The sequence below is a fragment of the Aquarana catesbeiana genome, linkage group LG06 (genome assembly GCF_042186555.1).
Source record: "Aquarana catesbeiana isolate 2022-GZ linkage group LG06, ASM4218655v1, whole genome shotgun sequence".
In the NCBI taxonomy this organism is placed as follows: domain Eukaryota; kingdom Metazoa; phylum Chordata; class Amphibia; order Anura; family Ranidae; genus Aquarana; species Aquarana catesbeiana.
In genome coordinates, this window is record NC_133329.1 from 32,394,881 (window position 1) to 32,421,628 (window position 26,748).

Here is a 26,748-nt window from a genome sequence, read left to right on the forward strand (position 1 = left end):
GGTTGGCATAGAATGTGCACTGCATGTGCATGGTCAATTGCTTGCTTCCTTGCATTTAGAAGGTAGTTGTGTTTTTTGTCAATCCCAGGTGCTTACCCAAAAAGACTAATTTAATATATACTAACAGAAGAAGTATTGGGTGGCACCATATCATCAAAAACACATAAAAAGTTGAACAAAGCTTTATTGTTCCAAGGTTGAAACCAAATCACAGTCAGTGTTGATGGGGGAATGCCTCCCGCAGAGCTAGTGTTCTGCCGGCTGGGGGGCACGGGGAGCCTTCCCAGCTGGCAGAACACAAGGATTAATACTAGCGGTTGTAATTGCATGTAAGAGATCCAACAGGCTGGTTGTTCCCAAGTCAATCGATGGATCAACTTAGGTATAATCAGCCTGCCGATACAGAGATTGAATCTCAGCCGGTCCCTGCTGAACCGACTGAATTTCTATCCATGCATGGCCAGCTTTAGGGGGTTTTTTTGCCTTCGTGTGGATATAGAGTTCTGTAAATGGAGGTTTTCTATTTATTTATTTATATCTCTGTTGGTTCAGTTCAATGGGCTTGTATTTTTTTTTTTTTTCAACTAATGTATACATCTTTATTTATTGCTTTGCACGCCAAGGGTTTTGTAAGTTTGTTCAGCCTGTTTTGCGATTTAAACACTTAACCAGAAAGATCAATCCACTGCTTCCTTGGATCACAGTCCTGCCAACAGGACAAAAGGGCAATTGCAGATTCTTTGTCCAACCTGAATGGACGTGCTGCCTTGGCTGATGTGTATAAATCACAAGACCGGCTGACCGGAATTACTAATTCTTCTGGGCGGGTGAAAACAAATATATTTCAACTGTGTAGATTGCACCCGATGCTTGGAGCCTCCAATTCTGGATCATCTCCTCTCTTTCTGTCTCTCTTCCCCCTTGTCCATCAGCTTCTTTAACGTCTTCCTATCTTCTCTCCATAGGCAGCCTTGTGCGTCTTGTTGTCCGCTGCAGCCTCACGATCCTGCATCCTGTGCACACAATTTGCACATTCCCCCCCCCCCCCCCTTTTTCTCATTCCTCCCCTCACATTAGAAACCCGGAGCAGCGAAGGCTCAGAAAGGAGGGATTCTCTGGACTAGACGCAACATATAAATACAAGACCTTAAATAGCAAACTCACACTCTGCAGACTGCAGGCATGGAGGTAAGGAGTCCAGGGGCTCACGCTTGCCAAATGTCCCTCCCGTTTCCAAGTTTTTCCAGCTGTTGTGGGGACGGTGGGGGAAGAATGACTTGGAATTAAGGAAGCCCGGGGGTTGCAGCGAGGATCCCTTTCACAAGGGTCATGTCAGGACTGATAGAGTAGCCGCGGCTCTTTAAAATGAAGGGGGATTTGAGGTTCCATCATAACTTTTTGGCTTTTTTTTTTTTTTTTTTTTTTGCAGGTTCCAGGACGCCTGGGTCTCCTCTTCCTTCTGTTGGTGGTCCTGAACCCGGCACAAAGTCAAACTTTAAAGACGGACCATGAGAACGGTGAGTGGGGTCCAACATTCCCTGCAAAACAGCTGGATAGTCATTGCTCTAAAAATCAAACCAAACAAAACATACAAAGCAGGTTTCTTGGGATGAGATTTTGGATTGTTTTTGAGTTGTGACATCTGCACTATAGCTGAACTACACTCCTGCTCTCTCCCCCAATCCAAGCGCAGCCAAAGACGAGCGCTCTGGCTATCGTTTTTCCATCATTAACCCCTCTGTCCTCTTCTTTCGTATTGTTTTCTTCAAATGCATTTGTAACTAAACATTCCAACATGTGTGACATTAACATTCGGAGCAGACTGAGTTTACAGAATCACTTCCCTCTGCTATGTGTGTACACGGCTGGTTATGTTTGGGGAACGGGCAGTAATTCGATATCTAAATGACTCAATGCTTCTCGCTCACATCTGCACGGGTAAAGTCACTTTCTGGCCAAATTCCTCCGCAACAGCCAACCTTGTAGGTTTAGTGACACTCTGTTCTTTCTCCTGGTGAACTAGCGTTGACATTGGGCTTACCCCACCTGCGCACCGACGTCTCGTCACTCCTGACGCAGACTTTCCGAAATTCACCTGACCTCGCCAGAACTAAATGTTCCCTATAACATAGCAAATCCTCACTTCCGTTCCATTTTTAATCCGGCAACGAGATGATGCTAAAATAACCATTCATCTTGTTTAGTTTTATTGAGAGGTAACAAGTTTGTGGGTGCAGCGTGGTGCGGGAACAATAACACACACTTAGTCCATATCGAATTGAAAGAACTTGTAAAGAAGTCAAAGTAAAGAAGATTACAACAAGTCTGGTAGGAGGAGGCCCAACCGGGAACACTCACAGATGACAACAGCATGTAGTGGAGCATGTCTCAGCCAAACTGACAGAGCCTGGCTGGTCCACGCCCAAGTGGGGAGGTTTCCACTAAGAGTGGCCAATCCCTATGCTTTCCCTACTCATCTGGAATCTCTCTGTGCCACTAATACAGATAGGCAGATAGGTATCCTGTCCCTACACTATCCACATGCTAAAAACGCTTCAAACCCAGGAGCCAGGGTCTTAAAGCGGAGTTCCACCCAGAAATGGAATTTCCACTGATTCGGTTCCTCCCCCCCCTCCGGTGTCACATTTGGCCCCTTTCAGGGGGGAGCAGATATCTGTCTAATCCAGGTATTTGCTCCCACTTCCGGCGAAAGACCGCCGCAGTATCCATGGCGATCTATGCCATGTCCAGCCCCCCCCCCCCCCTTGCTGTCTTTTGGGAGACACACAGGTGCCAGAAGACAGCAGGGACCACTCAGAATGCGCAGTAGGGAACCAGGATGTGACGCCGCAAGGCTTCACTTCCTTGATTACCTTACTGAAGATGCCAACGCCTCCACCCAGAGCCGAGGGACTGGGTCGGCTTCGGGTGAGGACATTGCGGGCTCCCTGGACAGGTAAATGTCCTTATTTTAAAAGTTATCAGCTACAGTATTTGTAGCTGCTGACTTTTAATTTTTTCTTTTTCAGGCGGAACTCCGCTTTAAATTGGGGAAGGAAGACCCTCACCTTGCCAACATCCAAATTATAACAAAAAGAGAGAGAAGCTAACTTAGCTTCTCGAAACACTGATTTTGTAGGCACAGCATGAGGTGATATTGTTTAAAAAATAACAAATTTTATTAGATATACATTAAAATACAACAATCATAAAACGGGGGAGGGGGGGTATTAAAAAGGCACCCTCCGTCTACAAAGAGTCAACAGAAACCCAATCCTATAGTATAAAGACAAAAAAGTCACAGTGTTAAAAGGTATGTTGAGGTCAAAATTCAACGAGATTCACAAATTTGCTGTTAGTGTGTTGCTCCATACTCAAATGTCAACGCATTTTGCAAGATATGCTTGCTTCTTCAGGACTGATTGGGTGGGTGCTGAGTGACTTTGGATGCAGAGGAGAGGACGGTGACGACCAGAAAGGGAGAAGACACACATGGGGTATCAACAAGGGAAGGAGACGCGGGGAAAATGGAATTCCCCCGGAATAGGGAAACCCCCTCATGACAGCAACAGGAGCCAGCCAAAAATATCAAGATGTGCATCTAAAGTATATATTGCTGTATTACATAGCAGGTTCCTGTATCTGACTGGAGAAGGATAGGTATAGCGTAATCAATAAAAAGTGCTGAGAACTATATGGGATCACATGATAGTGGACGTAGGTCCCACCACGAATGGAAATACAGGGTGCCTTCCTTTTGTATTCTGTATACATTGGAGTGACACCAATGACCCCAATATTGTATATACAAGCTGGTATGCGTCAAAGGTGGAAACCATAAGAATAGACCACCATGGCCCTTTAAGGCAGACTAAACCTTCTAGCTAGAGAATAGGGATGAGCCGAACACCCCCCTGTTCGGTTCGCACCAGAACATGCGAACAGGCAAAAAATTTGTTTGAACACGCGAACACCGTTAAAGTCTATGGGACACGAACATGAATAATCAAAAGTGCTGATTTTAAAGGCTTATATGCAAGTTATTGTCATAAAAAGTGTTTGGGGACCTGGGTCCTGCCCCAGGGGACATGGATCAATGCAAAAAAAAGTTTTAAAAACGGACGTTTTTTCAGGAGCAGTGATTTTAATAATGCTTAAAGTGAAACAATAAAAGTGTAATATTCCTTTAAATTTCGTACCTGGGAGGTGTCTATAGTATGCCTGTAAAGGGGCGCATGTTTACCGTGTTTAGAACAGTCTGACAGCAAAATGACATTTCAAAGGAAAAAAAGTCATTTAAAACTACTCGCGGCTATTAATGAATTGCCGGTCAGACAATACACATAAAAGTTCATTGATACAAATGGCATGGGAATTCCCCACAGGGGAACCCCGAACCAAAATTTAAAAAAAAAAATGACGTGGGGGGTCCCCCTAAATTCCATACCAGGCCCTTCAGGTCTGGTATGGATATTAAGGGGAACCCAGGCCAAAATTTTGTTAAAAAATGGCGTGGGGTCCCCCTCAAAATCTATACCAGACCCTTCAGGTCTGGTATGGATTTTAAGGGGAACCCCACGCCAAAATTTTTTTTAAAAATGGCGTGGTGTCCCCCCAAAAATCCATACCAGACCCTTATCCGAGCACGCAACCTGGCAGGCTGCAGGAAAAGACGGGGAGATGAGAGAGCGCCCCCCCCCCATGTTGATGGGGACAAGGGCCTCATCCCCATAACCCTTGCCCGGTGGTTATGGAGGTCTGCGGGTGGGGGGCTTATCAGAATCTGGAAGCCCCCTTTAACAAGGGGACCCCCAGATCCCGGCCCTCCCCCCTGTGTGAGATGGTAAGGGGGTACAAAAGTACCCGTACCATTTCACTAAAAAACTGTCAAAAATGTTAAAAATGACAAGAGACAGTTTTTGACAATTCCTTTATTTAAATGCTTCTTCTTTCTTCTATCTTCCTTCGGTTTCTTCCTCCATCTTCTTCTTCTTCTGGTTCTTCTGGTTCTTCCTTCTGTGTTCTTGTCTGGCATCTTCCTCTGCGGCGTCGGCGTCTTCTTCCCTTCTTCTCCTCGGGCCGATCCGCATCCATGATGGCATGATGGGAGGCTCCCGCTGTGTGACGCTTCTCCTCTTCTGATGGTTCTTAAATAAGGGAGGGTGGGGCCACCCCGTAACCCTGCCCCCCTCTGACGCACAGGGCCTTGATGGGGACTTCCCTGTGGCATTCCCCGTGACGTCAGAGGGGGCGGGGTCACCCGATACGTAACCCCGCCCCCTTATGACATCACACCCCCTTCTGACATACACTTCTAGCACACTACACTAGAGGGTGCTACGAATACATATAGCAAGTTCATGCTTGTGCGAAGACTGTGTATAAACGACAATGCCTTAGGGGTTATTACTGCTAGGAAAAAGGGCTGGAGAATTACTCCCCTCATTAGGTCATTTAGTAGTCTGCTCTTACTCTTCTTACCACCTACTAGCTGTGAGGACTAAATATGAAAAGGTTGTATGTCCATAATTAAAAATGAAGTAAATACAAAATAATAGTGAGTGTAATAAATAATAATAAAGAAAATATGACAAAATGAGGGGGAAAACACTTTACATTCTCTTTAAAAGAATAGTGCATGTCTCCCACCACAAAGTTTGTAGCACACGTTCCCCTACAATGGTTCTGTACTGTACATCATATACAGTCCCAATTAATTTTAAGCAAAAGGAGGCTCACCTGTCTGGGTTAATGTTATGTAACATTGATTCAAGGCCATGTCAGTCCTTTCCAGTCACTACAACTGTTCCTGGAGAACTTATGGCACAAGCAACTGAAGCTGCACAACATCTTTGCTTCTCTCTCTCTCCAGGTCCACATTATGTAGGTAGCTAACCTTGTTTTCCCTTTGCCTTTAGAACCTAAGAGGTTCCTAGGTACAACTCACCTACAAAAGCCCACCTGTACTTTTTTGAGCATCTGTCTTCACAGTTAGTCCCCTCTTTCTTGCATTGTTTAGTGCACCCCTTTCTCTGCTTGTTGTTCCTTCAGAAGGTGATTTCATCTCCCACCTGGAGCGATAACACCCAATATGGCTGGCAATTGCCTCAAGTCACTTCCCAACGCCAACCTTTTCGTTCAACAACTGACTTGCATTTTGTTAGGCCAGAGTACACCCACAGGAGCTCCTGCCCTGGAAAGAGGTTCATTGCCAAGTAATCTGCCTTATCACCTACTGAGCATTAAAGTTGACCCCAAGATTCAGAAAGGGTAACATTTGGACAGAGTATCTGAGGTTGGATGTCCCAAGCCAAAACTGCCTCTCAGTGTTATTTTTTTTGGTGGTGTGGCAGCTTATGCTGTTTGTGCATCTTTGCTTACTGCTCTATTTACCATGCCACCCCATGGCTCATGCCACATACCAGGCCCAACTCTTAGCACCCCTTTGCACCACTGAAGGTTCTTGACTTCAGTGGGACTTACTTTTCAGTAACTCCCAATTTCAGAGACCGACAAGCTTTTAAAAACTTCATCTGAACCACAACTGATCAAAAATTTCAAAAGATTGTTTATCTCTGTTGGTTATGAATTCCAGTTACAGCAAAAAGCAATATAAATGATATTGGGCCTCCCAATAGTGACCAATATGTTCAATATGGACATTCTATCTATTGTCCGTATTGTTAGTTGCGTATTAAGTTGTATTATAATGACCGCACAAGATTTTCTTCTGGTGTCTTTGAACAGGTTCAGACACTCAATATCCAATAGACTGTGAGGACGTCCATGACCTAGGGGCAGATGCCGATGGAGTCTATGTGATATACCCATCGGGGCCATCCAGCGCTGTGCCAGTATATTGTGATATGACTACTGATGATGGGAAATGGACGGTGAGATTCATTGATTTGCTAACTATATATAAAGGCCATTTTCTCAACTTTTTGCCGACTAATTTATTGTCTTCAAACTGTCCCCTCAGGTGATCCAAAAGAGGTCCAATGGTACTATAAGCTTCTTCCGTGGCTACTCCGACTATAAGACAGGGTTTGGCCGAGCAGATGGAGAGTACTGGTTAGGTGAGTGTGGAAGTACAAGTAAAAGCAAAATTTACACTATATGGCTAAAGTTTGTGGACACCTGACCAACACACCAACCTCTATATTACCAAAAGTACGTGGACCACTCTTCGAATGATGGAGTTCAGGAGAATATAGTGAAGATTACTATTAATGCTACAGCATACAAAAGCATTATACACAATTGTGCTCCACCAACCTTGTGGAAACATTATGGAGAAGACCCTTTTCTGTTGCAGCATGATGGTGGCCTGTGTACAAAGCCAGCTCCATAAAGGCATGGTTTGATGAGTTTGGTGTGGAGGAACTCAAATGGGCTAGATTATCTCAACTCTGTTGAATACTTTTGAGATGAACTGGAACACTAATTGTGAGCTAACGTACATGACCTCACAAATGCTCTTTTGGCTGAATGAACACAAATTCCCCAAATTCCCACAGACACACTCCAAAATCTTGTAGAAAGCCTTCCCAGAAGAGTGTTATAGTCACAAATGGGGTCAAACTCCACATTAAAGGGCATGGTTTCGAAATGAGATGTCCAACAAGCTCATAAAGATATGATGGCCAAATGTCCACAACATTTTGGCCATATTGTGTATTTTGTTTTGGGTAGAGTGGGGAAACTGTAGAAGCTGTTTCAGTTTTTTATTGTTGTACAAGAATTGTACCTAGAGGCCCCTTGTTGTACATGAGAACGTGAAGGGCCAAAGGTGTAAAGACGCTGCTTGAGTGAGGTGTAATGTAAGTATTCATGTTTATTACTTATGTTTTTTTCTGAATAGGGCACTATTTTTTTGGGATCCTAAGATCCCAATGGAAACACAAAGCCTCATTTTCATTCATGGAAAAATGTCAGCTTAGAAATAAACAATTTAATTTGCTTATCAAGTGAATCAGTGAACTGTGAATATTTGGATTTGCCTGAATATAGCCCAGCAAATTTGTCCAGAGTTACATAGTTTATATAGTAGGAAAGGTTGAATAAAGACACCACTCCATCCAGTTCCACCTGTGTAGGTGTGCATGTTCATAATCATTTCCCATATCCCTGTATACTGTGCTCGCTAAGATATACGTCAAAGCATTTTTTTTTATTATCAATACTTAGTGCTGATGCCACCAATTGTGGAATTCACTTCCACATCCTTACTGCCCTGGCAGTGAAAACCCCCCTATGCAGTTTAAGGTTAAACTGCTTCTCCTCCAGTTTAATTGAGTGGCCCCGTGTCTTCTTACACTCCCTGAGACTGAATCATTAATTCCCTATGCCAGAATCACCATTAAGGTATTTTGTATATCGATATCATATCTTCTCTCGAGCATCTCTTCTCCAGAGAGAATAGGTTTAGTGCTAGTAGTTGTTCCTCTTAACTGAGGTCCTCCAGTCCCTTTAATAACTTTGATGCCCTTCTATGAACTCTCTCCAGTTCCAGCACATCCTTCCTGAGGATTGGTGACCAGAACTGGACGGAATACTCCAGATGTGGCTGACCCAGAGTTTTATAAAGTGTCAGGGTTATCGTTTTATCTCTGGAGTAGATCCTCCTTTTTATGCAGACTAATATTCTACTAGCTTTGCTTGCTACAGCTTGACATCGCATGCCATTGCTGAGTCTGAGATCTACTAGGAACCCCAAATCTTTCTCCATCCTGGATTCCCCCAAAGGTTTTCCCCCTAGCGAGTAACTTACATTAGCATTTTTAGCCCCCAAGTGCTCTACCTTACATTTTTTGGCATTAAAATTCATTTGCCATGTTGTTGCCCAGCCCATTCTTTTATTGAGGTCCTCTTATAAAATGTCTTTCTGTGAAGTTATTTCCCTACTTAGCTTTGTGTCCTCAGCAAACACTGAGATTGAGCTATTTATACCATCCTCTATATCATTCATGAATAAATTAAAGTCCAGTCTGCAGAGAATCATACATTTCATGAATCTTGATGGCCCAGATCCCTACTTAATTCTCTGCAGATCAGTCAAATCTACCTAGAAATATGCAGGTGGATATCATTGTCTGATGTCATCTGTGTGTTCAAATCTCTTATTGTATCCAATATCCCAATGCCAATAAACATAGTTACAAAAAGGCAATCACAAAAAAACATATTTCAATACATTGTCCAAATTTTGGTCCTTCTTTGGCTCCCAACAATGTATTAACTGTGAACTGGGATACAGCCTCCACTGAAGGAAATACTTTACTTTTATAAATGTCATTCTTTCATATTTCCTATTATAGTGTACATGGGAAGCTGCTGGACATAAAACCTAACTCCATATAAGGAAATCTTCACTTTTGGAGCTGCCTGCTACTTTAGATACATATACTGTGCATGCTGTTTAGCAATGGAAATGGTTGAAAAGTTGGAAAGTTGTTAATGCAGTCTTACAAATTTTGGTAGAATTAAGAGAAAGGCAGCATAATTCATACCTCCCAACTTTCTGAGATGAGAAAGAGGGACACATTTTAGTACAATGTAAATAGGCAAAGGACACGCCCCTGCCACGTCCCACATTTTTGTGGGCAACAATGTGCATAAAACTAATGGTTACCCCTACAATTGAGTTTTTTTTACCACTACTTACTTACTAATTATATTACCTTTTCAAAATGTCAAATTCAATCATTTAGATGTAGAATGAAAGGTTTTAGTGTAGTATAATACTTTTTATAGTTAAATAGTACATTTTTAATAAAGGTCCATACATCAGACCAAAAAGGGGGACACCTTAGGTGGAAACAGGGACAGAGGGATTTCTAACAGAACAAACGACCAGATTTGGCCCTTTCATTGCATTTTTGCGACCCTTGGAGGACTATTCTTCCTCCCACTGATACGAGGCACTACTGACTCCAAAAATGTGGGACATTCCTCCCCTGACACCAATGATGGGCATGGTTTCTCCCACTGATATAAACAATGGAACACTCCCACTGATACCAAGGATGGGACACTAGCCCTCCCACTGACACCAACAATGGGTTACTACTCCTCCCACTGACACCAGCAATGGAGGCACTATTCCTTCCACTGACACCAACAATAGGGCAACATTCCTTCCACTGACACCAACAGTGGGGTACTATAATTTCCACTGAGACCAACAATGGGGGCACTAATCCTTCCACTAATATCAACAATAGGGCACTTTTCCTGCCACTGACACCAACAGTGTGGCTTATTGCCTTACACTGACACCAACGATAGGGCACAATTAATAATTTTTTTTTTTACTAGACATTTTCCACTCCCAGTGGCCATAGTTCAGACTCCCTAAAGTCTGGAAGACAGTACATGTGCTCTTTGTTTTGAAAGTTTGGAGACCCCAGCAATAAAGGGACAGTCCTTCCAATTGAGGGGCAGTTAGGAGGTATGTCAGATTGTACCCACTGGTGTGTCCCTAAAGTGTGCAGTGTGTGCAGTGCACACAGGACCAAGGTGGAGGGGCCCACTGTGTTATTACTGCACACTTTGAGGTTCCGATTCGAGAAGCATTTCTCACTGCGATTCCATTCTTTGATGGCCACAGCCCAAAGGAGATCCATGTATTTTTTTTTATATTCTTTATTTACTTATTTTACATTGCCAAGAATAATATACAACTCTTGACAATTTTTAAAACAAAATACATGTTATTTACGCTTCCCCCCCTCCCACCCTACCCCTACCACCGGGGAAAAAAAAAACAAAAAAAAAACACAGCATTCACCCCTTCCCTCCCCCCCCCCTCTCTCTCCACTCCTATAGCTCCATCAACAACACACACCTCTCTGTTGCCCTAAATTCCACCCATTTCCCCCATTTCCTTTGATATATCCCCCCTAAGTCTTCTATCTGGTATATTGACTCTTCCATGGCTCTTACCCACTCTACTCTTGCTATCCAATCCTTTAACCTTGGGGCTTCCTGGGATTTCCAGTAGCATGGGATCAAAGCTTTAGTAGCGTTCAGAAGATGTGGGACTAATGATTTCCTATATTGGGGTACATCCTTCTCTGTATCATGAAACAAACATATCCACAGGTTTCTTTTAACCCGCTCACCCGTTATCTGAAATATCGCTTCTATAATATCCTCCCAATAGGATTGTATTTTGGGGCACCCCCACCAGAGATGCGCAAAGGTTCCCAAACCTCCACAACCCCTCCAACAAGTTGGGGAGTTCCCTGACGTGAACTCATGCGCCCTCTGGGGGGTCACGTACCATCTTGCCATTAACTTATACCCCATTTCATATGTCTGCTTATCTCTTGCTATTACGTATGCCAATTTAAGAATCTTTGCTCTGTGCTCTCCATCTCTCAAGCACCCTATTTCTCCCTCCCATTTCTTCAGATAAGATGGAGGGCTACTTCCTACTTCTCCCCTGAGTATTTTATATATTTTAGATATGCTTCTAGTTATGCACAAAGGGGAGCTTAAAAGTTTTTCTATTGCTCTCAGCTGGTCTCTGCCCCACAGTGGTTGTGGAAGTGATCGCACAAAGTGTTGTAGCTGGGCATACCTCCATTTATCCAGTGGTTTGTTTCCCCCTTTCTGTGTAATTTCTGTGTACGTGTAAAGCCTACTTCCCATCATTATGTCTTGTAATTGTATCACTTCTTTTTTTAGCCCACCTTGTAAAGTATAAGTGCTCTTCTTTCCCTGGTTTGAAATAATTAGTGTCAATGAGTGAAATTAAAGGTGAATTGTAGTCCCAGTGAAACCTCTTACTTAATCTATCCCAAATCTTAAATGTGTTCCTTGTCAAAAAATTAGTGTGCTGTTCTAAATCGCGAAATTGTGATGGGATCCATATAATTTTTTCAATATCAACACTACTTTGCGCAATTTCTATATTAACCCAACTTTTATCTTCTTTATTATATAGCCAGTCTGCGATTCTGGAAATGGAAATCGTTTGATAGTACATTATGAAATCAGGTGCTGCTAACCCCCCCTGCTTTTTTTTTTCCATAGTCAGAATGTCATACGCAATTCTGGGGAGATAACGTGCCCAGATATACTTTAATACCATTGTTTGCAATTTTCTAAAGAAAACCGGAGGGAGCGCAATTGGAATCATCTGAAAAATGTGGATTAAAATTGGCAGTATAAACATTTTTACATCGTTTATCCTGCCGGTCCATGATAGAGCTTTATATCTCATCTTGTTAAATAGGTCCTTAATCTTATTAAGTAGGGGGATATAGTTAGCTTTGAACAGAACCTGGGTTGGATTGCTTTTTGCTCACTCATAGAGAGTGTTATATTTAGGAGCTCTGATTTAGCCATATTTATTTTAAGATTTGTCAATTCCCCATAGCTTTTCAACTCCTTCATTACTATAGGGATTGTTGTTCTAGGATTGGCCATACAGCAAAGCAGATCGTCTGCAAATGCCGCTACTTTATACTCCCTTTCTCCTACCCGGATTCCCCTAATGTCTGGATTCTTACGGATCACTGCTAGTAGTGGCTCCAGTGTTACTCTAAACAGAATTGGGGACAAGGGGCAACCCTGTCTTGTCCCATTGAATAATTCAAGGGGAGAAGACAGGGTCCCATTAACTCTAATTTTAGCTTTGGGGTGATGGTAGAGGGAGGCAATCCACCACATCATCCTCTCCCCAATCTCCAAGTGCTTCAATGTTTCAAACATAAACCACCAGTCAACTCTATCAAAAGCCTTTTCGGCATCAATTGACGTGAGGACCATCGGGGTATCTTTCCTAACCCCACCTGATCATTGTGTACCCACCTAGGTAACCAAGCCTTCAGCCTATCTGCCAAAATTTTGGCAAAGATTTTTATGTCCGTGTTTAATAACGAGATAGGCCTATAGCTTCCAGGAGCTGCTGGGTCCTTCCCTTCTTTCAATATGAGAGTAATATGAGCCAATAGTGACTCCTCTCAGGGCATCTCGCCTTCTCCCAGGGAATTCAAATAATTACACAATTTGGGTACTAGAAGTTTAGAATTTTTTTAATAATATAATATAGAGTATCCGTCGTGACCCGGGCTTTTTCCCAAGGCGGTATTCCTTATCGCTCTTTCCACTTCCTCCTGCGAGATAGGGGCCTCTAGGGCCTCTACCTCCTCCTTCTTCGCCCTGGGAAGATCTAGGTCCCGCAGGTACTCTCTCATGGCTTCCTTCCTCCTCTCACCCTCTTCCTGGCCCACCTTATATAGAGAACTATAGTAGGAGTGAAATATTTTAGAGATGCCAGGGGAGGAAAATTCCAATCCTCCCCTATCATCTCTGATCTTAGGTATAAAAGCCCTATTCTTTTTTTCCTTCACCTTTCTCGCCATCCATTTCCCTGATTTGTTACCCCCCCCGTATACTTTTCCTTATTTATAGTATGGAAGGCACATTTCCTTTCTTGTTCCAACAGTTCATCTATTTCTCTTCTTTTCCCTATTAGTTCATGCCTTTCAGGGATCCCTCTAGGACGCGTGCCCTGCTCAAGTTCCTGGATTTCCCTATAGAGAAGTGCCATTTTTTCCCCCCTCTCTTTCTTTTTCCCAGCTCCTATCCCAATCAAGATCCCCCTTATATAGGCCTTTATGTGATTCCCATAAAATGGCCCTAGATATTTCCGTTGTATCATTTATCTCAAAATATTCCTTCAATTCCTGTTCTATTTTACTAATCGTGTCAGGGTCCTGTATCAGGGAATCATTCAGTTTCCAGTTCCTCCCAGTCAGAGCAGCTCCCGTTATCACCAACTGGATTTTCACCGGGGCATGATCCGACAGGGTAATGGCTTTAATTTCAGCAGCCTGCAGGCATGGGACTAGCTGATGTTCAATCAGGATATAATCCCCGCTCAAACATGCACTGGTTACCCCCATACTCAAAAAACCCTCACTAGACCCCACCTGTTTGAATAACTTAAGACCTATCTCCCTGCTCCCATTTGCCTCCAAGCTCATCGAACGCCTTGTTCATGACCAAATGAGTCGCTACCTCATGGACAACCACCTTCTCGACCCCCTACAGTCTGGCTTCTGCCCACAACATTCCACTGAAACTGCCCTAAAAAAAACTCACCAATGACCTAATAACTGCCAAAACCAATGGCCACTACTCCATACTCATACTTTTAGACCTCTCTGCTGCCTTTGACACAGTTGACCACCTGCTCCTCCTCAGCAAATTACACTCCCTTGGCCTCCGTGATTCTGCATTATCTTGGTTCTCCTCCTACCTATCTCAGCGCACTTTCAGTGTCACTTACAACTCCATCTCCTCCGCTCCTCTTCCTCTTTCTGTTGGAGTACCCCAAGGCTCCGTCCTTAGGTATCTCCTTTTCTCACTCTATACCTCTTCCCTGGGCCAGTTGATAACCTCCCATGGCTTCCAATACCACCTCTATGCTGATGACACCCAGATCTATCTCTCCACTCTTCAACTCACCCCCTCTATCTCCTCACGGATCTCAAACTTGCTGAATGACATATCGGTATGGATGTCACACCACGTCCTCAAACTTAATCTTTCTAAAACTGAGCTTGTTATATTTCCTCCTTCACGGTCCCCCTCCTGTGACTTCGCCATTAATATCAACAACACAACCATTGATCCCTCCACACATGCCAGGGTCCTCGGTGTAATCCTTGACTCTGACCTCTTCTTCAGCCCCCATATCCAATCACTGGCTAAATCATGCCGCCTTAACCTCCGCAACATCTCCAGAATTCGACCCTTCCTGACTAATGCACCACAAAGCAACTTATTCACTCCTTGATTATTTCCCGCCTCGACTACTCCAACTCTCTCTTTAATGGCCTACCCTTAAGCAGGCTATCCTCCCTTCAGCCTATTATGAATGCTGCTGCTAGACTAATACACCTCACTAATCAATCCGTGACTGCTGCTCCTCTCTGCCAATCCCTTCACTGGCTTCCCCTACCCCACCGTAGGCCATCCACAACATCGCCCCCATCTACATCACCAACCTCATCTGCAGATATCTCCCAAATCGCCCCCTCCGCTCCTCCCAGGACCTCCTGCTCTCTAGCTCCCTTATTACCTCCTCCCATGCTCGCCTTCAGGACTTCTCCAGAGCCTCTCCCATCCTCTGGAACTCCCTTCCCCAGTATGTCCGATCAGCCCCTACACTGTCCACCTTTAGGAGATCCCTGAAAACTCATTTATTCAGGGAAGCCTATCCCACACCCACATAACTGTCCCTGAGCCACCCCCATCAAATCATTCTTTGCAGCTGTTACCTTTTGTATCACCACCCCCTCCCTTTAGAATGTAAGCTCTACGAGCAGGGCCCTCCTGTACCTTTTGTATTGTACTGTAATTGTGTTGTCACCCTTATACATTGTAAAGCGCTGCGTAAACTGTTGGCGCTATATAAATCTTGTATAATAATACATGAAGATTCATGAGCGTTTTTTTAAATGCCTCATATTTATGAGTTATAGATCTAGGGGTACCTCCTGAGGTATCTATACTTGGGTCCATACTCCAATTAAAGTCCCCTGCAATCATCAATTTACCTTCTTTAAAGGTTTCAAGCTTTTTTAATACTTTCTTCAAAAATTTATCGGGGTCTCGATTTGGAGCATAAATATTTGCTATTGTACACAACATATTGAACAATCTACCCTTTATAAAAAGAAACCCTCCCTCTGGATCGGTCAGGAGCTCTCCTTCAACGAACATCATCATTTTATCGAATCCAATAGCACCCCCCCCTGGAGTGTGTTGATCCTGTGTCTCCATAAAACCATTTTGGAAATTGATATGACGCCAAGCTAGCCCCTGATGCGTGTGTAATATAAGTTTCCTGAAGACACACCACATTTGCTCCCAAGAGCTGCAATTCCTTATTAATTTTATCCCTTTTTTTTGCTGTGTTTAGTCCCCTTACATTATATGTAACCAAATTCACTACTACCCCCATACTTCATCCCAAAAAGGAGTGTCTGATCGGTCCAAGAAGGTACCCCATAAAGGGAGATAGAGAGACACCTGCAGGAGGGAGAGAGAGAAAAAAAAAAGTCTCCACCCCCCCCATGCCCTCCCAAAAATCCCCCAGGGACCTTCCTTCTGCCTTCCCACCCCCCCTCCCCCCCCCCATCTCTGGAACAAAACGCCTTAAAGAGGCCAGACAGACCCCCTTATTTATTCAAAAATATGGTCTCAGCCGACATCTTCCTGATGCCGCCTTGTCACCATATTACCCAATGGGCTCACGTCCCCAACCCCTCCGAGAGCGCTTCAGACCCCCCAGCCCCCCTCCCCTACCCCGCTCAGCTCTCCCAATCTTGTTACTTCAGATAGACTACTAATTAATACCTAACTCCCCATCACCCCCCCACTCCACCTCAACTCTTTTAGAGGAGCAGCCGGCCCTTTCACCTCCTCCCAGCCCGGAATGGAAGTAGGGGATGCCCAACCCTCCACAAAAGTTCCCCAAGTCCTCAAGGAATCTCAGAACTACAGTTTGGGAGATTTTTTTCCCAATCAAACATGCAGGGAACCCTCAACCCTCATTGGTAAGGTATCCTGGATGCCCTCAGCAACTCTGTAAGAGGTTTTAAAAGTCTCCTTCTTGTTAAAGTCTCTGCCGACAAATCTGAATAAACTTGTAGTTCTGCACCTTCATAGCCTATTCCTGGCAAGTTACGTGTCTTTTCCATGTTTTTGATTTATCTTCTGCATAGTGGAATCTCACTATCACATCTCTCGGACTCTCTGACCTATAAGAAGAGTAGCGTGCAATCCTGTGTATTCTATCCAGCTTCAGGGGTTCTGACGTTTCTCTCTCTAGTAAGGGATTAAATAGTTGCTGTATAACTGTTGTCAATTCCTCATTTTTATATTTCTCCGGGAGCCCTTTAATTCGTATATTTTTACGCCGGCTGTGATTTTCTCGGTCTTCTATTTTATAAAGGAGGCTTCTATTTGTACTTTGTAGATGTTTGATTTGTTTACTAATGTCCTCTAATCTTTAGTCGTGATCATCCAATCTCCTTCACCCTTCCAAGCACTTGCCCGATATCCGTTCTTACTGCAGCTATATCCACTTTCAATGATGCCTCCATTTTTGACAACATCTCTGCTAATATCTCTTTAATCTGTGGGACTCCCTCCTGAGTTAGGGGCTGCAGGTACTTTCCTCTTGTTAATTCATCCTCTCCTCCACTTTTCCTCTGAGTCCCTTCTTGGCACTTCAAACCTCCTTGGGGGATACTCCCGTTACTTCTTGGCCCTGAGGTTTTTCCCTCCTGCCCTCTCCCAGTTTTGTTCTCTTCTTCTGTCAATTTCTGTCTATTTGATCCTGCGCGCATTGGAGCCCCCTGCCTAGGGCTCCCCTGCTCTTCCTCTGCAATACTTGAATCCGCAGACATATAGCGCTGTATGCCTCCCGGGCTTAGCGCAGCCGTGCCCCCTTTACTTGCTTTTGTTGATTTCCCCCTTATTGCTAGATCTAACCCGCCAGATAGGGACAATTCTAGTTCAATATTTAATGAAGTACGGATATCTATAAAGAGAATTATTTCTTGAAGTATATATACTGTGGGCAAGCCAAATAAAAAAAAGGGATAGGCAACCACAGATCCTCTTCTAGGTTATCGTGCCCAATCTATCTTCCCAATCCCACCCGCACTCCAGCTAAGGTGAGCATGGGGGGTAATATAGTCCTGAGTTATACTCGGTTTAAACTTCAGGTATCTTGGAAGGTGGGCTCATGCAATTCATCAGGTGCAAACGGGGGGAGGGGAGCAATCCTGTAGTCACCTCTGCAACAAACTACACAGCTCACAGTTCATCACCTAGCATAGGCTTATGCTCCCTTGTATCATAGCCTAGAGGTGTTACATGAGAAAGATCCCCCCAATCACAGTCTCATTATGCAGAGTATAAGAGTATATTGTACAAAGCTCCAGGATATAGCACAGTCTTAGATAGTTTACCACTGGCCCCCTGCGAACTGGTATCTTGATTCTAGGGGCGGGCTCTCTGACAGACCCCAGTTAATATCAGCTATGTGCCCCTCCTCTCTCCAGAGCACATTCGCTAACCTTGTCACAGCTGATATATGTGGCCGATTTCCTGGGGCGCTTGGATGGCTTCCTTCTATTCAGGGATAGAGGAACACTCTCACCTCCTCCACCTCCAAGAATCACAGCGTCCTCAGTGTGTCTCCCTCTTCCAGCTGAAGTGTCTTTCCCCGTCAGGTCAGTCAAAGCAGCTCCAGCGGCACACCTCCTCCACGATTCTGCTGTTAGGTCCCCTCTGCTGATAAGAGATCAAGAGGCTTCCAATTCTGTGGGGCATACCCAAGAGGTGATCCTATACCTCCGCTATTCACGGCGGGGGTCGATGAGCCGGCCAACAGGACGCTAGCAAGCGGCTAACGATCGGCTCCACGCTCGCGGCCAGTAAATCCCTTATACAGCCCACTTCCTGTTTCTTGTCTGGTCATTAGCCTAGGCTTATGACATCATGCACAGCTCTCTCTCTAACTCTCGTGAGAGTTTGCCAGGAAGGGGGGGGGGGTGAGACATAAGAGGGCCAATGAGAGATGCAGAGCTGGAGGTGTGCCTCTGTGTGTGTCTGTGTAAACCCAGGAAGTGAACAGGGAGCAGCTTCAGCTGCCCACAGTTAAAATGGTTGCAGCCAGACTCAGCGGAGGGAGATTTCTGCAGCATTATTTGGCAAGTACAGAATCACAGTATATATAAAATAATATGCAAAGTGGTTGGAGGGAAGTTTCGGAATGGCAAAGATGGTTTTATTACAGATTATGTGAGCAGACTGCAGTTCCTCTTTAAAGGATTGGGCCCAACTTAAGATCTTGGACACAAGCCCCCGGAATTCAGAATGCCCCCTCCGATTGGGCAGATATGAAGTTATATATAAGAGAAACAAGAGCAACTAAGCAGATTTTAGCAGAACATGATTGATGATCTACTTTTAAAAAAGTGGCCTTAAAAATAGAAAACAAAATGGGATTGTTTTTTAATAGAACAATTCCACAGTGATGACATGCTGAAAATGTTCCTGCCAGAACATGCTTGGAATTGAAGTTCTGAATTTGTTATTTCATTGTTTTTCTGCCCTATTTTAGGTTTGTTTGTAAATGGCATACCAGTGTTGTAGATTATGTTCTTGCTTTAGGCATTCTGTCCTCACAGCTTGTCCTCCATTAATTGTGGCTGGTACTGTTATATACTGTACACTAAATTGTGTTTTTCATATATATATATCATATAGAAATGTACGGTAAGTGCTGTGACTTTTTCCTTTTACTCTGCTGAGCTCCACACTTACCATTTACTTACTCAAGACCAGCCTTTTCTTAACCTTCTATCCACAGAGGAACCCTTAAAATAATTTTCAGGTCTCAGGAAACCTCTGCTAAGATGAATACATCGGAGGTCATTGGGAAAATGCCCCCTACGTTGGTGGTCAGTGTGAAGAATGCCCCCCTCCCTTACAGTGGTGGTGAGAATGCCACCCTTACAGACAGCTTAACAGATCATTGGGGTCATGCTGCTGGTTCTACCAAGTGGCACTGGACCCAAAACTCTGCAGGAACCATCAGATGGGAGATTAATCAGCCACAGTTCAAGGTAACCCTAGAAACATCTGGAGGAACCCTTGGGTTCCACAGAACCGTGGTTGAGAAAGGCTTCTCTAGGCCATACCCACAATAAATTACCAATCCTTCCCTAGTGATACTATACATACTCTACCATTGGCCAGTTTATGGTATTCTGAGGACTATGATACATCAGCACCATGGAGATGTGGAATTGTAAACCAGAACAGTATTGCTTATTGGGCCAATTAGACAAAATCTTTTTTATTTAGGGGATTTTTGTGTGGGGCTTATTGGATAAGTTTAATTTATTTAAGATCGTAGCAAATCCTGAAGAAGAAAGAAAAAAACACTTTTGTGCCCCCCTGCAAGGTAATGGCATAATGTGTTAGTAGGCATTGCATACTAGCACAGTATGAAAGACTTATCAGTAAAACAAAACCATCCAGTGGCGAGCTGTCACCATTGACAGGACTTCCATCTTCACCCAGTCTTACTTCCAGATTGGCGGGCTCTGGCCGTTTGAATGGCCAAGCCGTGAGGATGTCACTCCCGTACATGCAATAACCCAAAAAAAGTCAGGCTATACAATATGAACCAGAGAGGTATAAAATATAAGGTCACACATTGTGAATCAATTATACACAACAGTGATTATACACAACAATAAACTACCGTATTTACCGGCATATAACACGCACCCCAAGTTTAGGAGGGAAGTTTAAGAAAAAACTTACAATTTAAATGCCCATCAATGCAGCCTTATCAGCGTCCATCTGCAGCCTTGCCCAAAATTGCCCAAAATTGCAGCATGATGGGTTTTTAAATTTAGCGCCGCCGAGAAACACAGATGTCCTGTGTATTCGGCTCCTCTCGGCTCCTCCCCACATCATAATCCACCCTCCACCAAATGATTTGGACCAGTGCACAAAGCAAGGTACATAAAGACATGGATGAGCGAGTTTGGGGTGGAGGAACTCAAATGGCCTGCACAGAGTCCTGACCTCAACCCAATAGAACACCTTTGGAAAGAATTGGAGTGGAGACTGCAAGCCAGGCCTTCTCGTAGACAGCCTTCCCAGAAGGGTTGAAGCTGTTATAGCTGCAAAGGGTGGGCCAACTCAATACTGAACCCTACGGATGAAGACTGGGATGCCATTAAAGTTCATGTGCGTGTAAAGGCAGGCGTCCCAATACTTTTGACAATATAGTGGGATGTGTAGACGTGTGGGACATGTAGAGGGTTTGTAGATCCTTTAGAGTTTGCCCAGAAAATATGTCCTATTTCCTCTTCTAGAGGCAGTATTGAACTTTATTCCTTCATACATCATCTCCTTTATATTTTATTTCCTCTCCAGGACTGCACAATATTTATCAGCTGACTCTAAGGAAAAAGTATGAGCTGAGAGTAGACCTGGGTGATTTTGAAGGCAACAGGACCTACGCCAAGTACGCCGATTTTGCTCTTTCCCCCAACGCTATCAACCCAGAGGAGGATGGGTACACCTTATACGTGGAGGGGTTCAGTGATGGTGGGGCAGGTAAGTAAGCACTCAGGCTAAAAATATGTCCGTCCAAAAAGTCTAGCACTTCAAATATCCAAGACAATCACTTCAATCCCCTAACACAGGGATGTGCAATTAGCAGACCTCCAGCTGTTGCAAAACTACAAGTCCCATCATGCCTCTGCCTCTGGGTGTCATGTTTGTGGCTGTCAGAGTCTTGCTATGTCTCATGGGACTTGTAGTTCTGCAACAGCTGGAGGTCCGCTAATTGCATATCCCTGCCCTAACAGATCACTTCAATCTCCTAACAGGTAATTATGTCCAAAGATTCCAATCTCTCAGACTCTTACCAGATCAGCTGACCCAAACATAAGTAAATGGGTTCAATAAAGCTTTAATCCCCAACCCTGCTGTGTCTTCTTTATTATGTAATTGCTTGTAATCCAAAGCACTCGCATATCAAAGCGAGTTTCCCCATAGAAGTTAATGGAAACTAAGATAATTTGTTCCGCATTGACTTCTATTACATGCAATACTGCATGTGGCCAGAGGTGGGGGGGGGGCGCCAGAGAGCCTCGGAAATACTCGGGGACAGCTCGGAAAGGCTCAGAAACACTCGGGAATAGAGTATTTCCGAGTCATTCCAAGTATTTCCGAACGGCTCCTAACCGCTCCGAGTGTCCCCGGTGCCCCAGCACCAGTGGCCAAATGCAGTACTGCACCGCCCATTAGCTTGAATTCTGCTCATTTTGTGAGACAACACTTGTAAACCGAGTCAGAATTTAAGAAAAAAAAAGTTGCTCGTCTTTCAAAACGCTCGTTAACCGCGTTATTCGTAAACCAAGGTTCCACTGTATGTGTGTGTATTTAATGTGATGCATGTAAAATCACCAATGACTCGTGACCTGTTCTCCCTTCTGCCTATATTGTTACCAGAAAACAAACTTTGTAGCACAAAATCAATTCTTTCTCCAAACCACCTTTAAGTCCTGAATCTTCCTCTTGGCAATATCTCCCAAGAAAAGAAAAATTCAATAGTGTAGTACATCCAAAAAAAAAAAAACATAAACCCTCACATGCTCACATAAACCCGTGCTTTTATAAGTGCCAAACAAGTGACCCAATTCATTTAACTAAAGTGCACCTTTCCCCATATACCAAACACCTTCCCCGAACAACAAATATGACACGGGGGTGGTGATCCTGCCTATATAACTTCATTGTTTATGAACTTGCTTCTCTGGTGAGGAAATACTCAGCTCCTTATAAACAGTTAAAAAGAAAAATTAAACTAATAGTGCAGAAAATCCCATCCAAATGGCATTTAATAAAGTGAAAATTCTCACATAGGCAGGTAGTGTAATGTTTCCAATAACCAAGATGGCGTAATGGCCACTTCTGGTTCTGACGTAAGCGCGTTGACGTCACTCCCTGGTGCGTTTCATCGAGATGACTTTCTGCACTACTCCTTTTCTTTTTTAATGGAAATGGAAATGGAAGAGTTGGGGAATAAAGCTTTGTTGAACCCATTTACTTATGTTTGGGTCAGCGGATCTGGTAAGAGTCTGGGAGATTGGACATTTTTGGAAATACTTACCTGTTGGGGGATTAACGTAATCATCATGGATATTCAAAGCAATGGACTTTTTGGACTGATATCTCCTGGAACAATGCCATGGTTATATTGTCTGGCTGCTGGCGAGTTACTTTGGGACACTTGTGCGCTAGTCAATATTTGAACTAATATGACGAATTAATGTATGGAATAAATGTGCCTTCTCTTCTTTCCTTTTCCTTCATCTCCTCCCCTCTGTCCTCCTCTCCTTCCTTTCCCATTCATCTCATCTCCATTCCGCCCCCCTCATTTTCACTCTTTCCTTCTATTTTCCTCTCCTCATCACTATTCTGCAAACCCTGCCCTCCATTCTTTTGATCTCTCCTTCCCTTCATCTCCTTTTCACTCCTTCCCTTCATCTCCCCTCATCCTCTTTTCCTTGATCTCTTCTCCTCCCTCCTCCCCTCCTTTCCTCTGATTCCTTCTCCTTTCCTCTCTACAACACTATTGCTCCAACTCCTCCCCTTCCTTCCTTTGAGTTCTCTTTTCCCTTTCTCTCCTATTGTCTCCTCTGTCCCATCTGCTCTTCTCCTCCTCTTCCTTCTTTCCTCTCAACTTTTCTTCCCTCAGCCCACTTTCTCCTTCTCTCTCCTATCCTCCTCCTTCTCTCCTCTCTTCTCCTCTCCCCCACCGCTTTCACTTCTCTCCCACTCTTCTTTCATTTCTCCTTTCTTCTCTATACCTTTTCTTTCTCTTTCCCAAACTCTTTTCTCCACCTCCTCTCATGTTCTTTTCTATCCCCTCTCCTCCCTCTCGCCTCCCCTCTTTTCATCCATCATTACCTCCGATCCCCTTTTATTTGTCATTTCCTCTCTATACTTCTCCTTTCCTATTGTCTACCCTTTCCTTTCAATAAAACAAAGCATCAACATATCAATAACTGGCCATCCACACTGATTTCTGAATGATTTACTTAAGACGTGCCGTTCTCCTACAGGGGATTCTTTGACCTACCACAATGGAATGAAGTTCTCTACCTACGACAATGACCGTGATGTCTACCTGCAGAACTGTGCCTCCCTCGCAGCGGGAGGGTTCTGGTACCGAGCTTGCCACCTGGCTAACTTGAATGGGCCCTATCTGCGTGGGGCCCACCTGTCCTATGGCAGCGGAGTCATCTGGTCTCAGTGGCGAGGTCTTTATTATTCCCTGAAGTCCACCGAGATGAAGATACGTCGTGTGTGAAATCCCTTGGTTTGGTCCAAGACCTGTGATGTCTACTGCCTGTAGGACCTATGACTTCCTTTCTGTTTTATCTTATTGTCCTCCAAACACAGGCGACCACAAACCATCCCATGAGATATTTAATCTTTGACCTTTTCCCAAAAAACTGTAATATTTTCCATGCCTTGATGTATCTCAAGAAAGACCCTGATGATGGAACTTCATCTTGATTCCAAATCTTAGCCAGTTATATTCCTCAAAGCACAAGTGGTTAGGAAACTCAAAGGCAAGTAAGGGGCAGGAGGTCTGGGATTCACGCCTGAGTGCAGGTTCTCCCCTAGAGGAAACAATGACATGTTTCCCCAAATGATTCAAAGAAAATGGAGCCAATGAGTAAATTGACCTGTCTTGCAGATCCTGTTTGATACAGGCCAAATTTTGGTTTGTGTGGATCGATTTACTCATCTCCAGTGGACATTCATTATGGCAAGTTCCTTCAGTGCCATATTTCAGTGTTGCTGGTACCATCACTCAACCATCCCTTGTTACAATAATGTTAATCTATTTCTTGAACATTCTTGCTAACTTTATGGTGCTACTAAGATTCACTTGTGGGAAAGAACTGACCCTTACTCTTTGAGATGAAGTTCCATTAGACAGTATTCTTTGTCTATTGTTTGCTTAGTAATCCCCTCTGCATGCCTTCATCCCTAATGTCCTCAGTGTCCAGTAGTTACCACTGCCATATAAAAGTATTTTTTCCCAAAATGTGTATTTAAAAACTCATACAGGAACAAAAAGATTTGCACAGCATTACCTTCACATTAAAATCTTGTTTATACATGAGACTGACGTTTCATTTTTTTTTTTTTTACATTTTAAAATGAAGAACATGTGCTTAGCTTAGCCCTTGCAAGACAAAGCAACAGATTCGCCTAAAGCAGCATTTCCCCCAGCAGCACCTGCATGTGCATCTCAAAAAATTAGAATATCATAAACAAATGACTTTATTTCAGTAATCCAATTCAAAAAATGAAACTCATATATTTTAATATGATATATTTCAGAGTATTTCTTTTTTTAAATTTTGATGTTTATGGCTTACAGCAATTAAAAACCCAAATTTAAGTATCTCAGAAAATTAGAATATTACATAAGTGTAGCAAGGTCTTTTACCTCTTTTGGTCTAATGAGAACCTCCAAGGCCAAAGATAGCTGACATCCTTTAATAGGTGGTGGATTGTGAGGCATAATGGGTGCAAAGATGGTGAAAGTCATTGGGCGTCAGGCACTTCTTGGATGTAAGAGAGGTTTTATTTCTTTTGACAGTCCTTTTTATATATTTTTTGGGGAAAGAGGGTTAGGGCCAGGACACCCTTAGATAGTTGCAAACTCAATTGGCAGACTCCGAGACCTCAATAGTCTCGGTCTTGGGTGGCTGCAGGGGGTAAGTATTGTTCTAGGAGGAGAAATTTGGGGGGGGGTTGCTAAGAGGTAATTTAGGGGAATTTGTGTTGTAAGGGGGGATTTGAATTAAGGTGGAGAAGATGTGTACTTGGAGAGGAGATTTTAGGGGTAGAGGATTTGTGCTAGGAGTGGTGTTTTTTTTTGGGTGGGGGGCACTTGAGCTGGGGGGATTTGGGGGATGGAGGGAGGGACAAAGATTTTTGCTGAGATGGAGGAATTCAGCAAGGGGGGCATATTTGTACTGGGAAGATTAGTGTCCAATCTTTTTGTGTAGGGGGGGGGGGTTTACAGACACATAATGCTCAGACATCTTGGGGGAGGGGGCAGTTTGGCATGATCGCCTTGGGGTTTAGATGACCTTGTCCCGTTACTGCTGACAGCTTGGTGGCAGATACCAGATACCTCAGCGTCCATGTCTCAACAAGTCAAGGCTGTTTTGGCAGCAAAAGGGAGAACCTACTCAATATTGGGTGGGTGAAGTTATGGCTAATCGGTATATTCCCTTCACCTGTACATTTAGCTTTTTGCTGGGAGTTCAGCTTTAAATATTCGATACTTTTTGATTGTCTTGCTGTGATGCAAATAATGTTATGATAAAGACAATAGGATTTAGCCTGGCATAGAATAAAATGCATTTTGGTGCTGATGGAACATCTGTGGACTAATTGGTACATTGTATTCCATCACTGATCAGTAGAATAAATGATTAACTTTTTTTTAATTAATTGAAAATCGAATTCTCCAATTTTTTATGATCTTTTAAATGCACAGGACACGGATGTCATGTACTTGGAGAAAGGATGCGTTTTCTCAAGGTGTGGTGTCCAACCATTGTCTTATTGTGACTAACAGGCTCACACTGTGTATTAGGGATGAGCTTCGAGTTCGAGTGGAACTCATGTTCGACTCGAACATTGGCTGTTCGCAAGTTCGCCGAACAGCGAACAATTTGGGGTGTTCGCGGCAAATTCGAATGCCGCGGAACACTCTTTAAAAGTCTATGGGAGAAATCAAAAGTGCTAATTTTAAAGGCTAATATGCAAGTTATTGTCATAAAAAGAAGAAGAGAAGAGCGGGAGCCTCCCCCCATGCCATGGGTGCGGAGCGGCCCGAGGAGAAGAAGATAGAAGACGCCGCGGAGAAGATGCTGGACGAGAATGCCAGAGGAAGAACCAGAAGAGCCAGAAGAACCAGAAGAACCAGAAGATGAAGGAAGATAGAAGAAAGAAGAAGTATTTAAATAAAGGAATTGTCAAAAACTGTCTCTTGTCATTTTTAACATTTTTGACAGTTTTTTAGTGAAATGGTAGGGGTAAGTACCCCCTTACCATTTCACACAGGGGGGGGGGATCAGGATCTGGGGG

General features: G+C 43.7%; 1 protein-coding gene across 1 annotated transcript; it reads left to right on the top strand.

The window, feature by feature from the left end:
* The first annotated feature begins 1,039 nt into the window (after window positions 1-1,039).
* On the top strand, window positions 1,040-24,763 carry LOC141148271 (microfibril-associated glycoprotein 4-like). The gene is made up of 6 exons (XM_073635540.1): window positions 1,040-1,188; window positions 1,430-1,517; window positions 6,748-6,893; window positions 6,983-7,079; window positions 20,992-21,174; window positions 23,691-24,763. The coding sequence occupies exons 1-6, from the start codon at window positions 1,183-1,185 to the stop codon at window positions 23,936-23,938; spliced, it is 768 nt and encodes a 255-aa protein (XP_073491641.1). The 5' UTR covers window positions 1,040-1,182; the 3' UTR covers window positions 23,939-24,763.
* The last annotated feature ends 1,985 nt before the right edge of the window (window positions 24,764-26,748 follow it).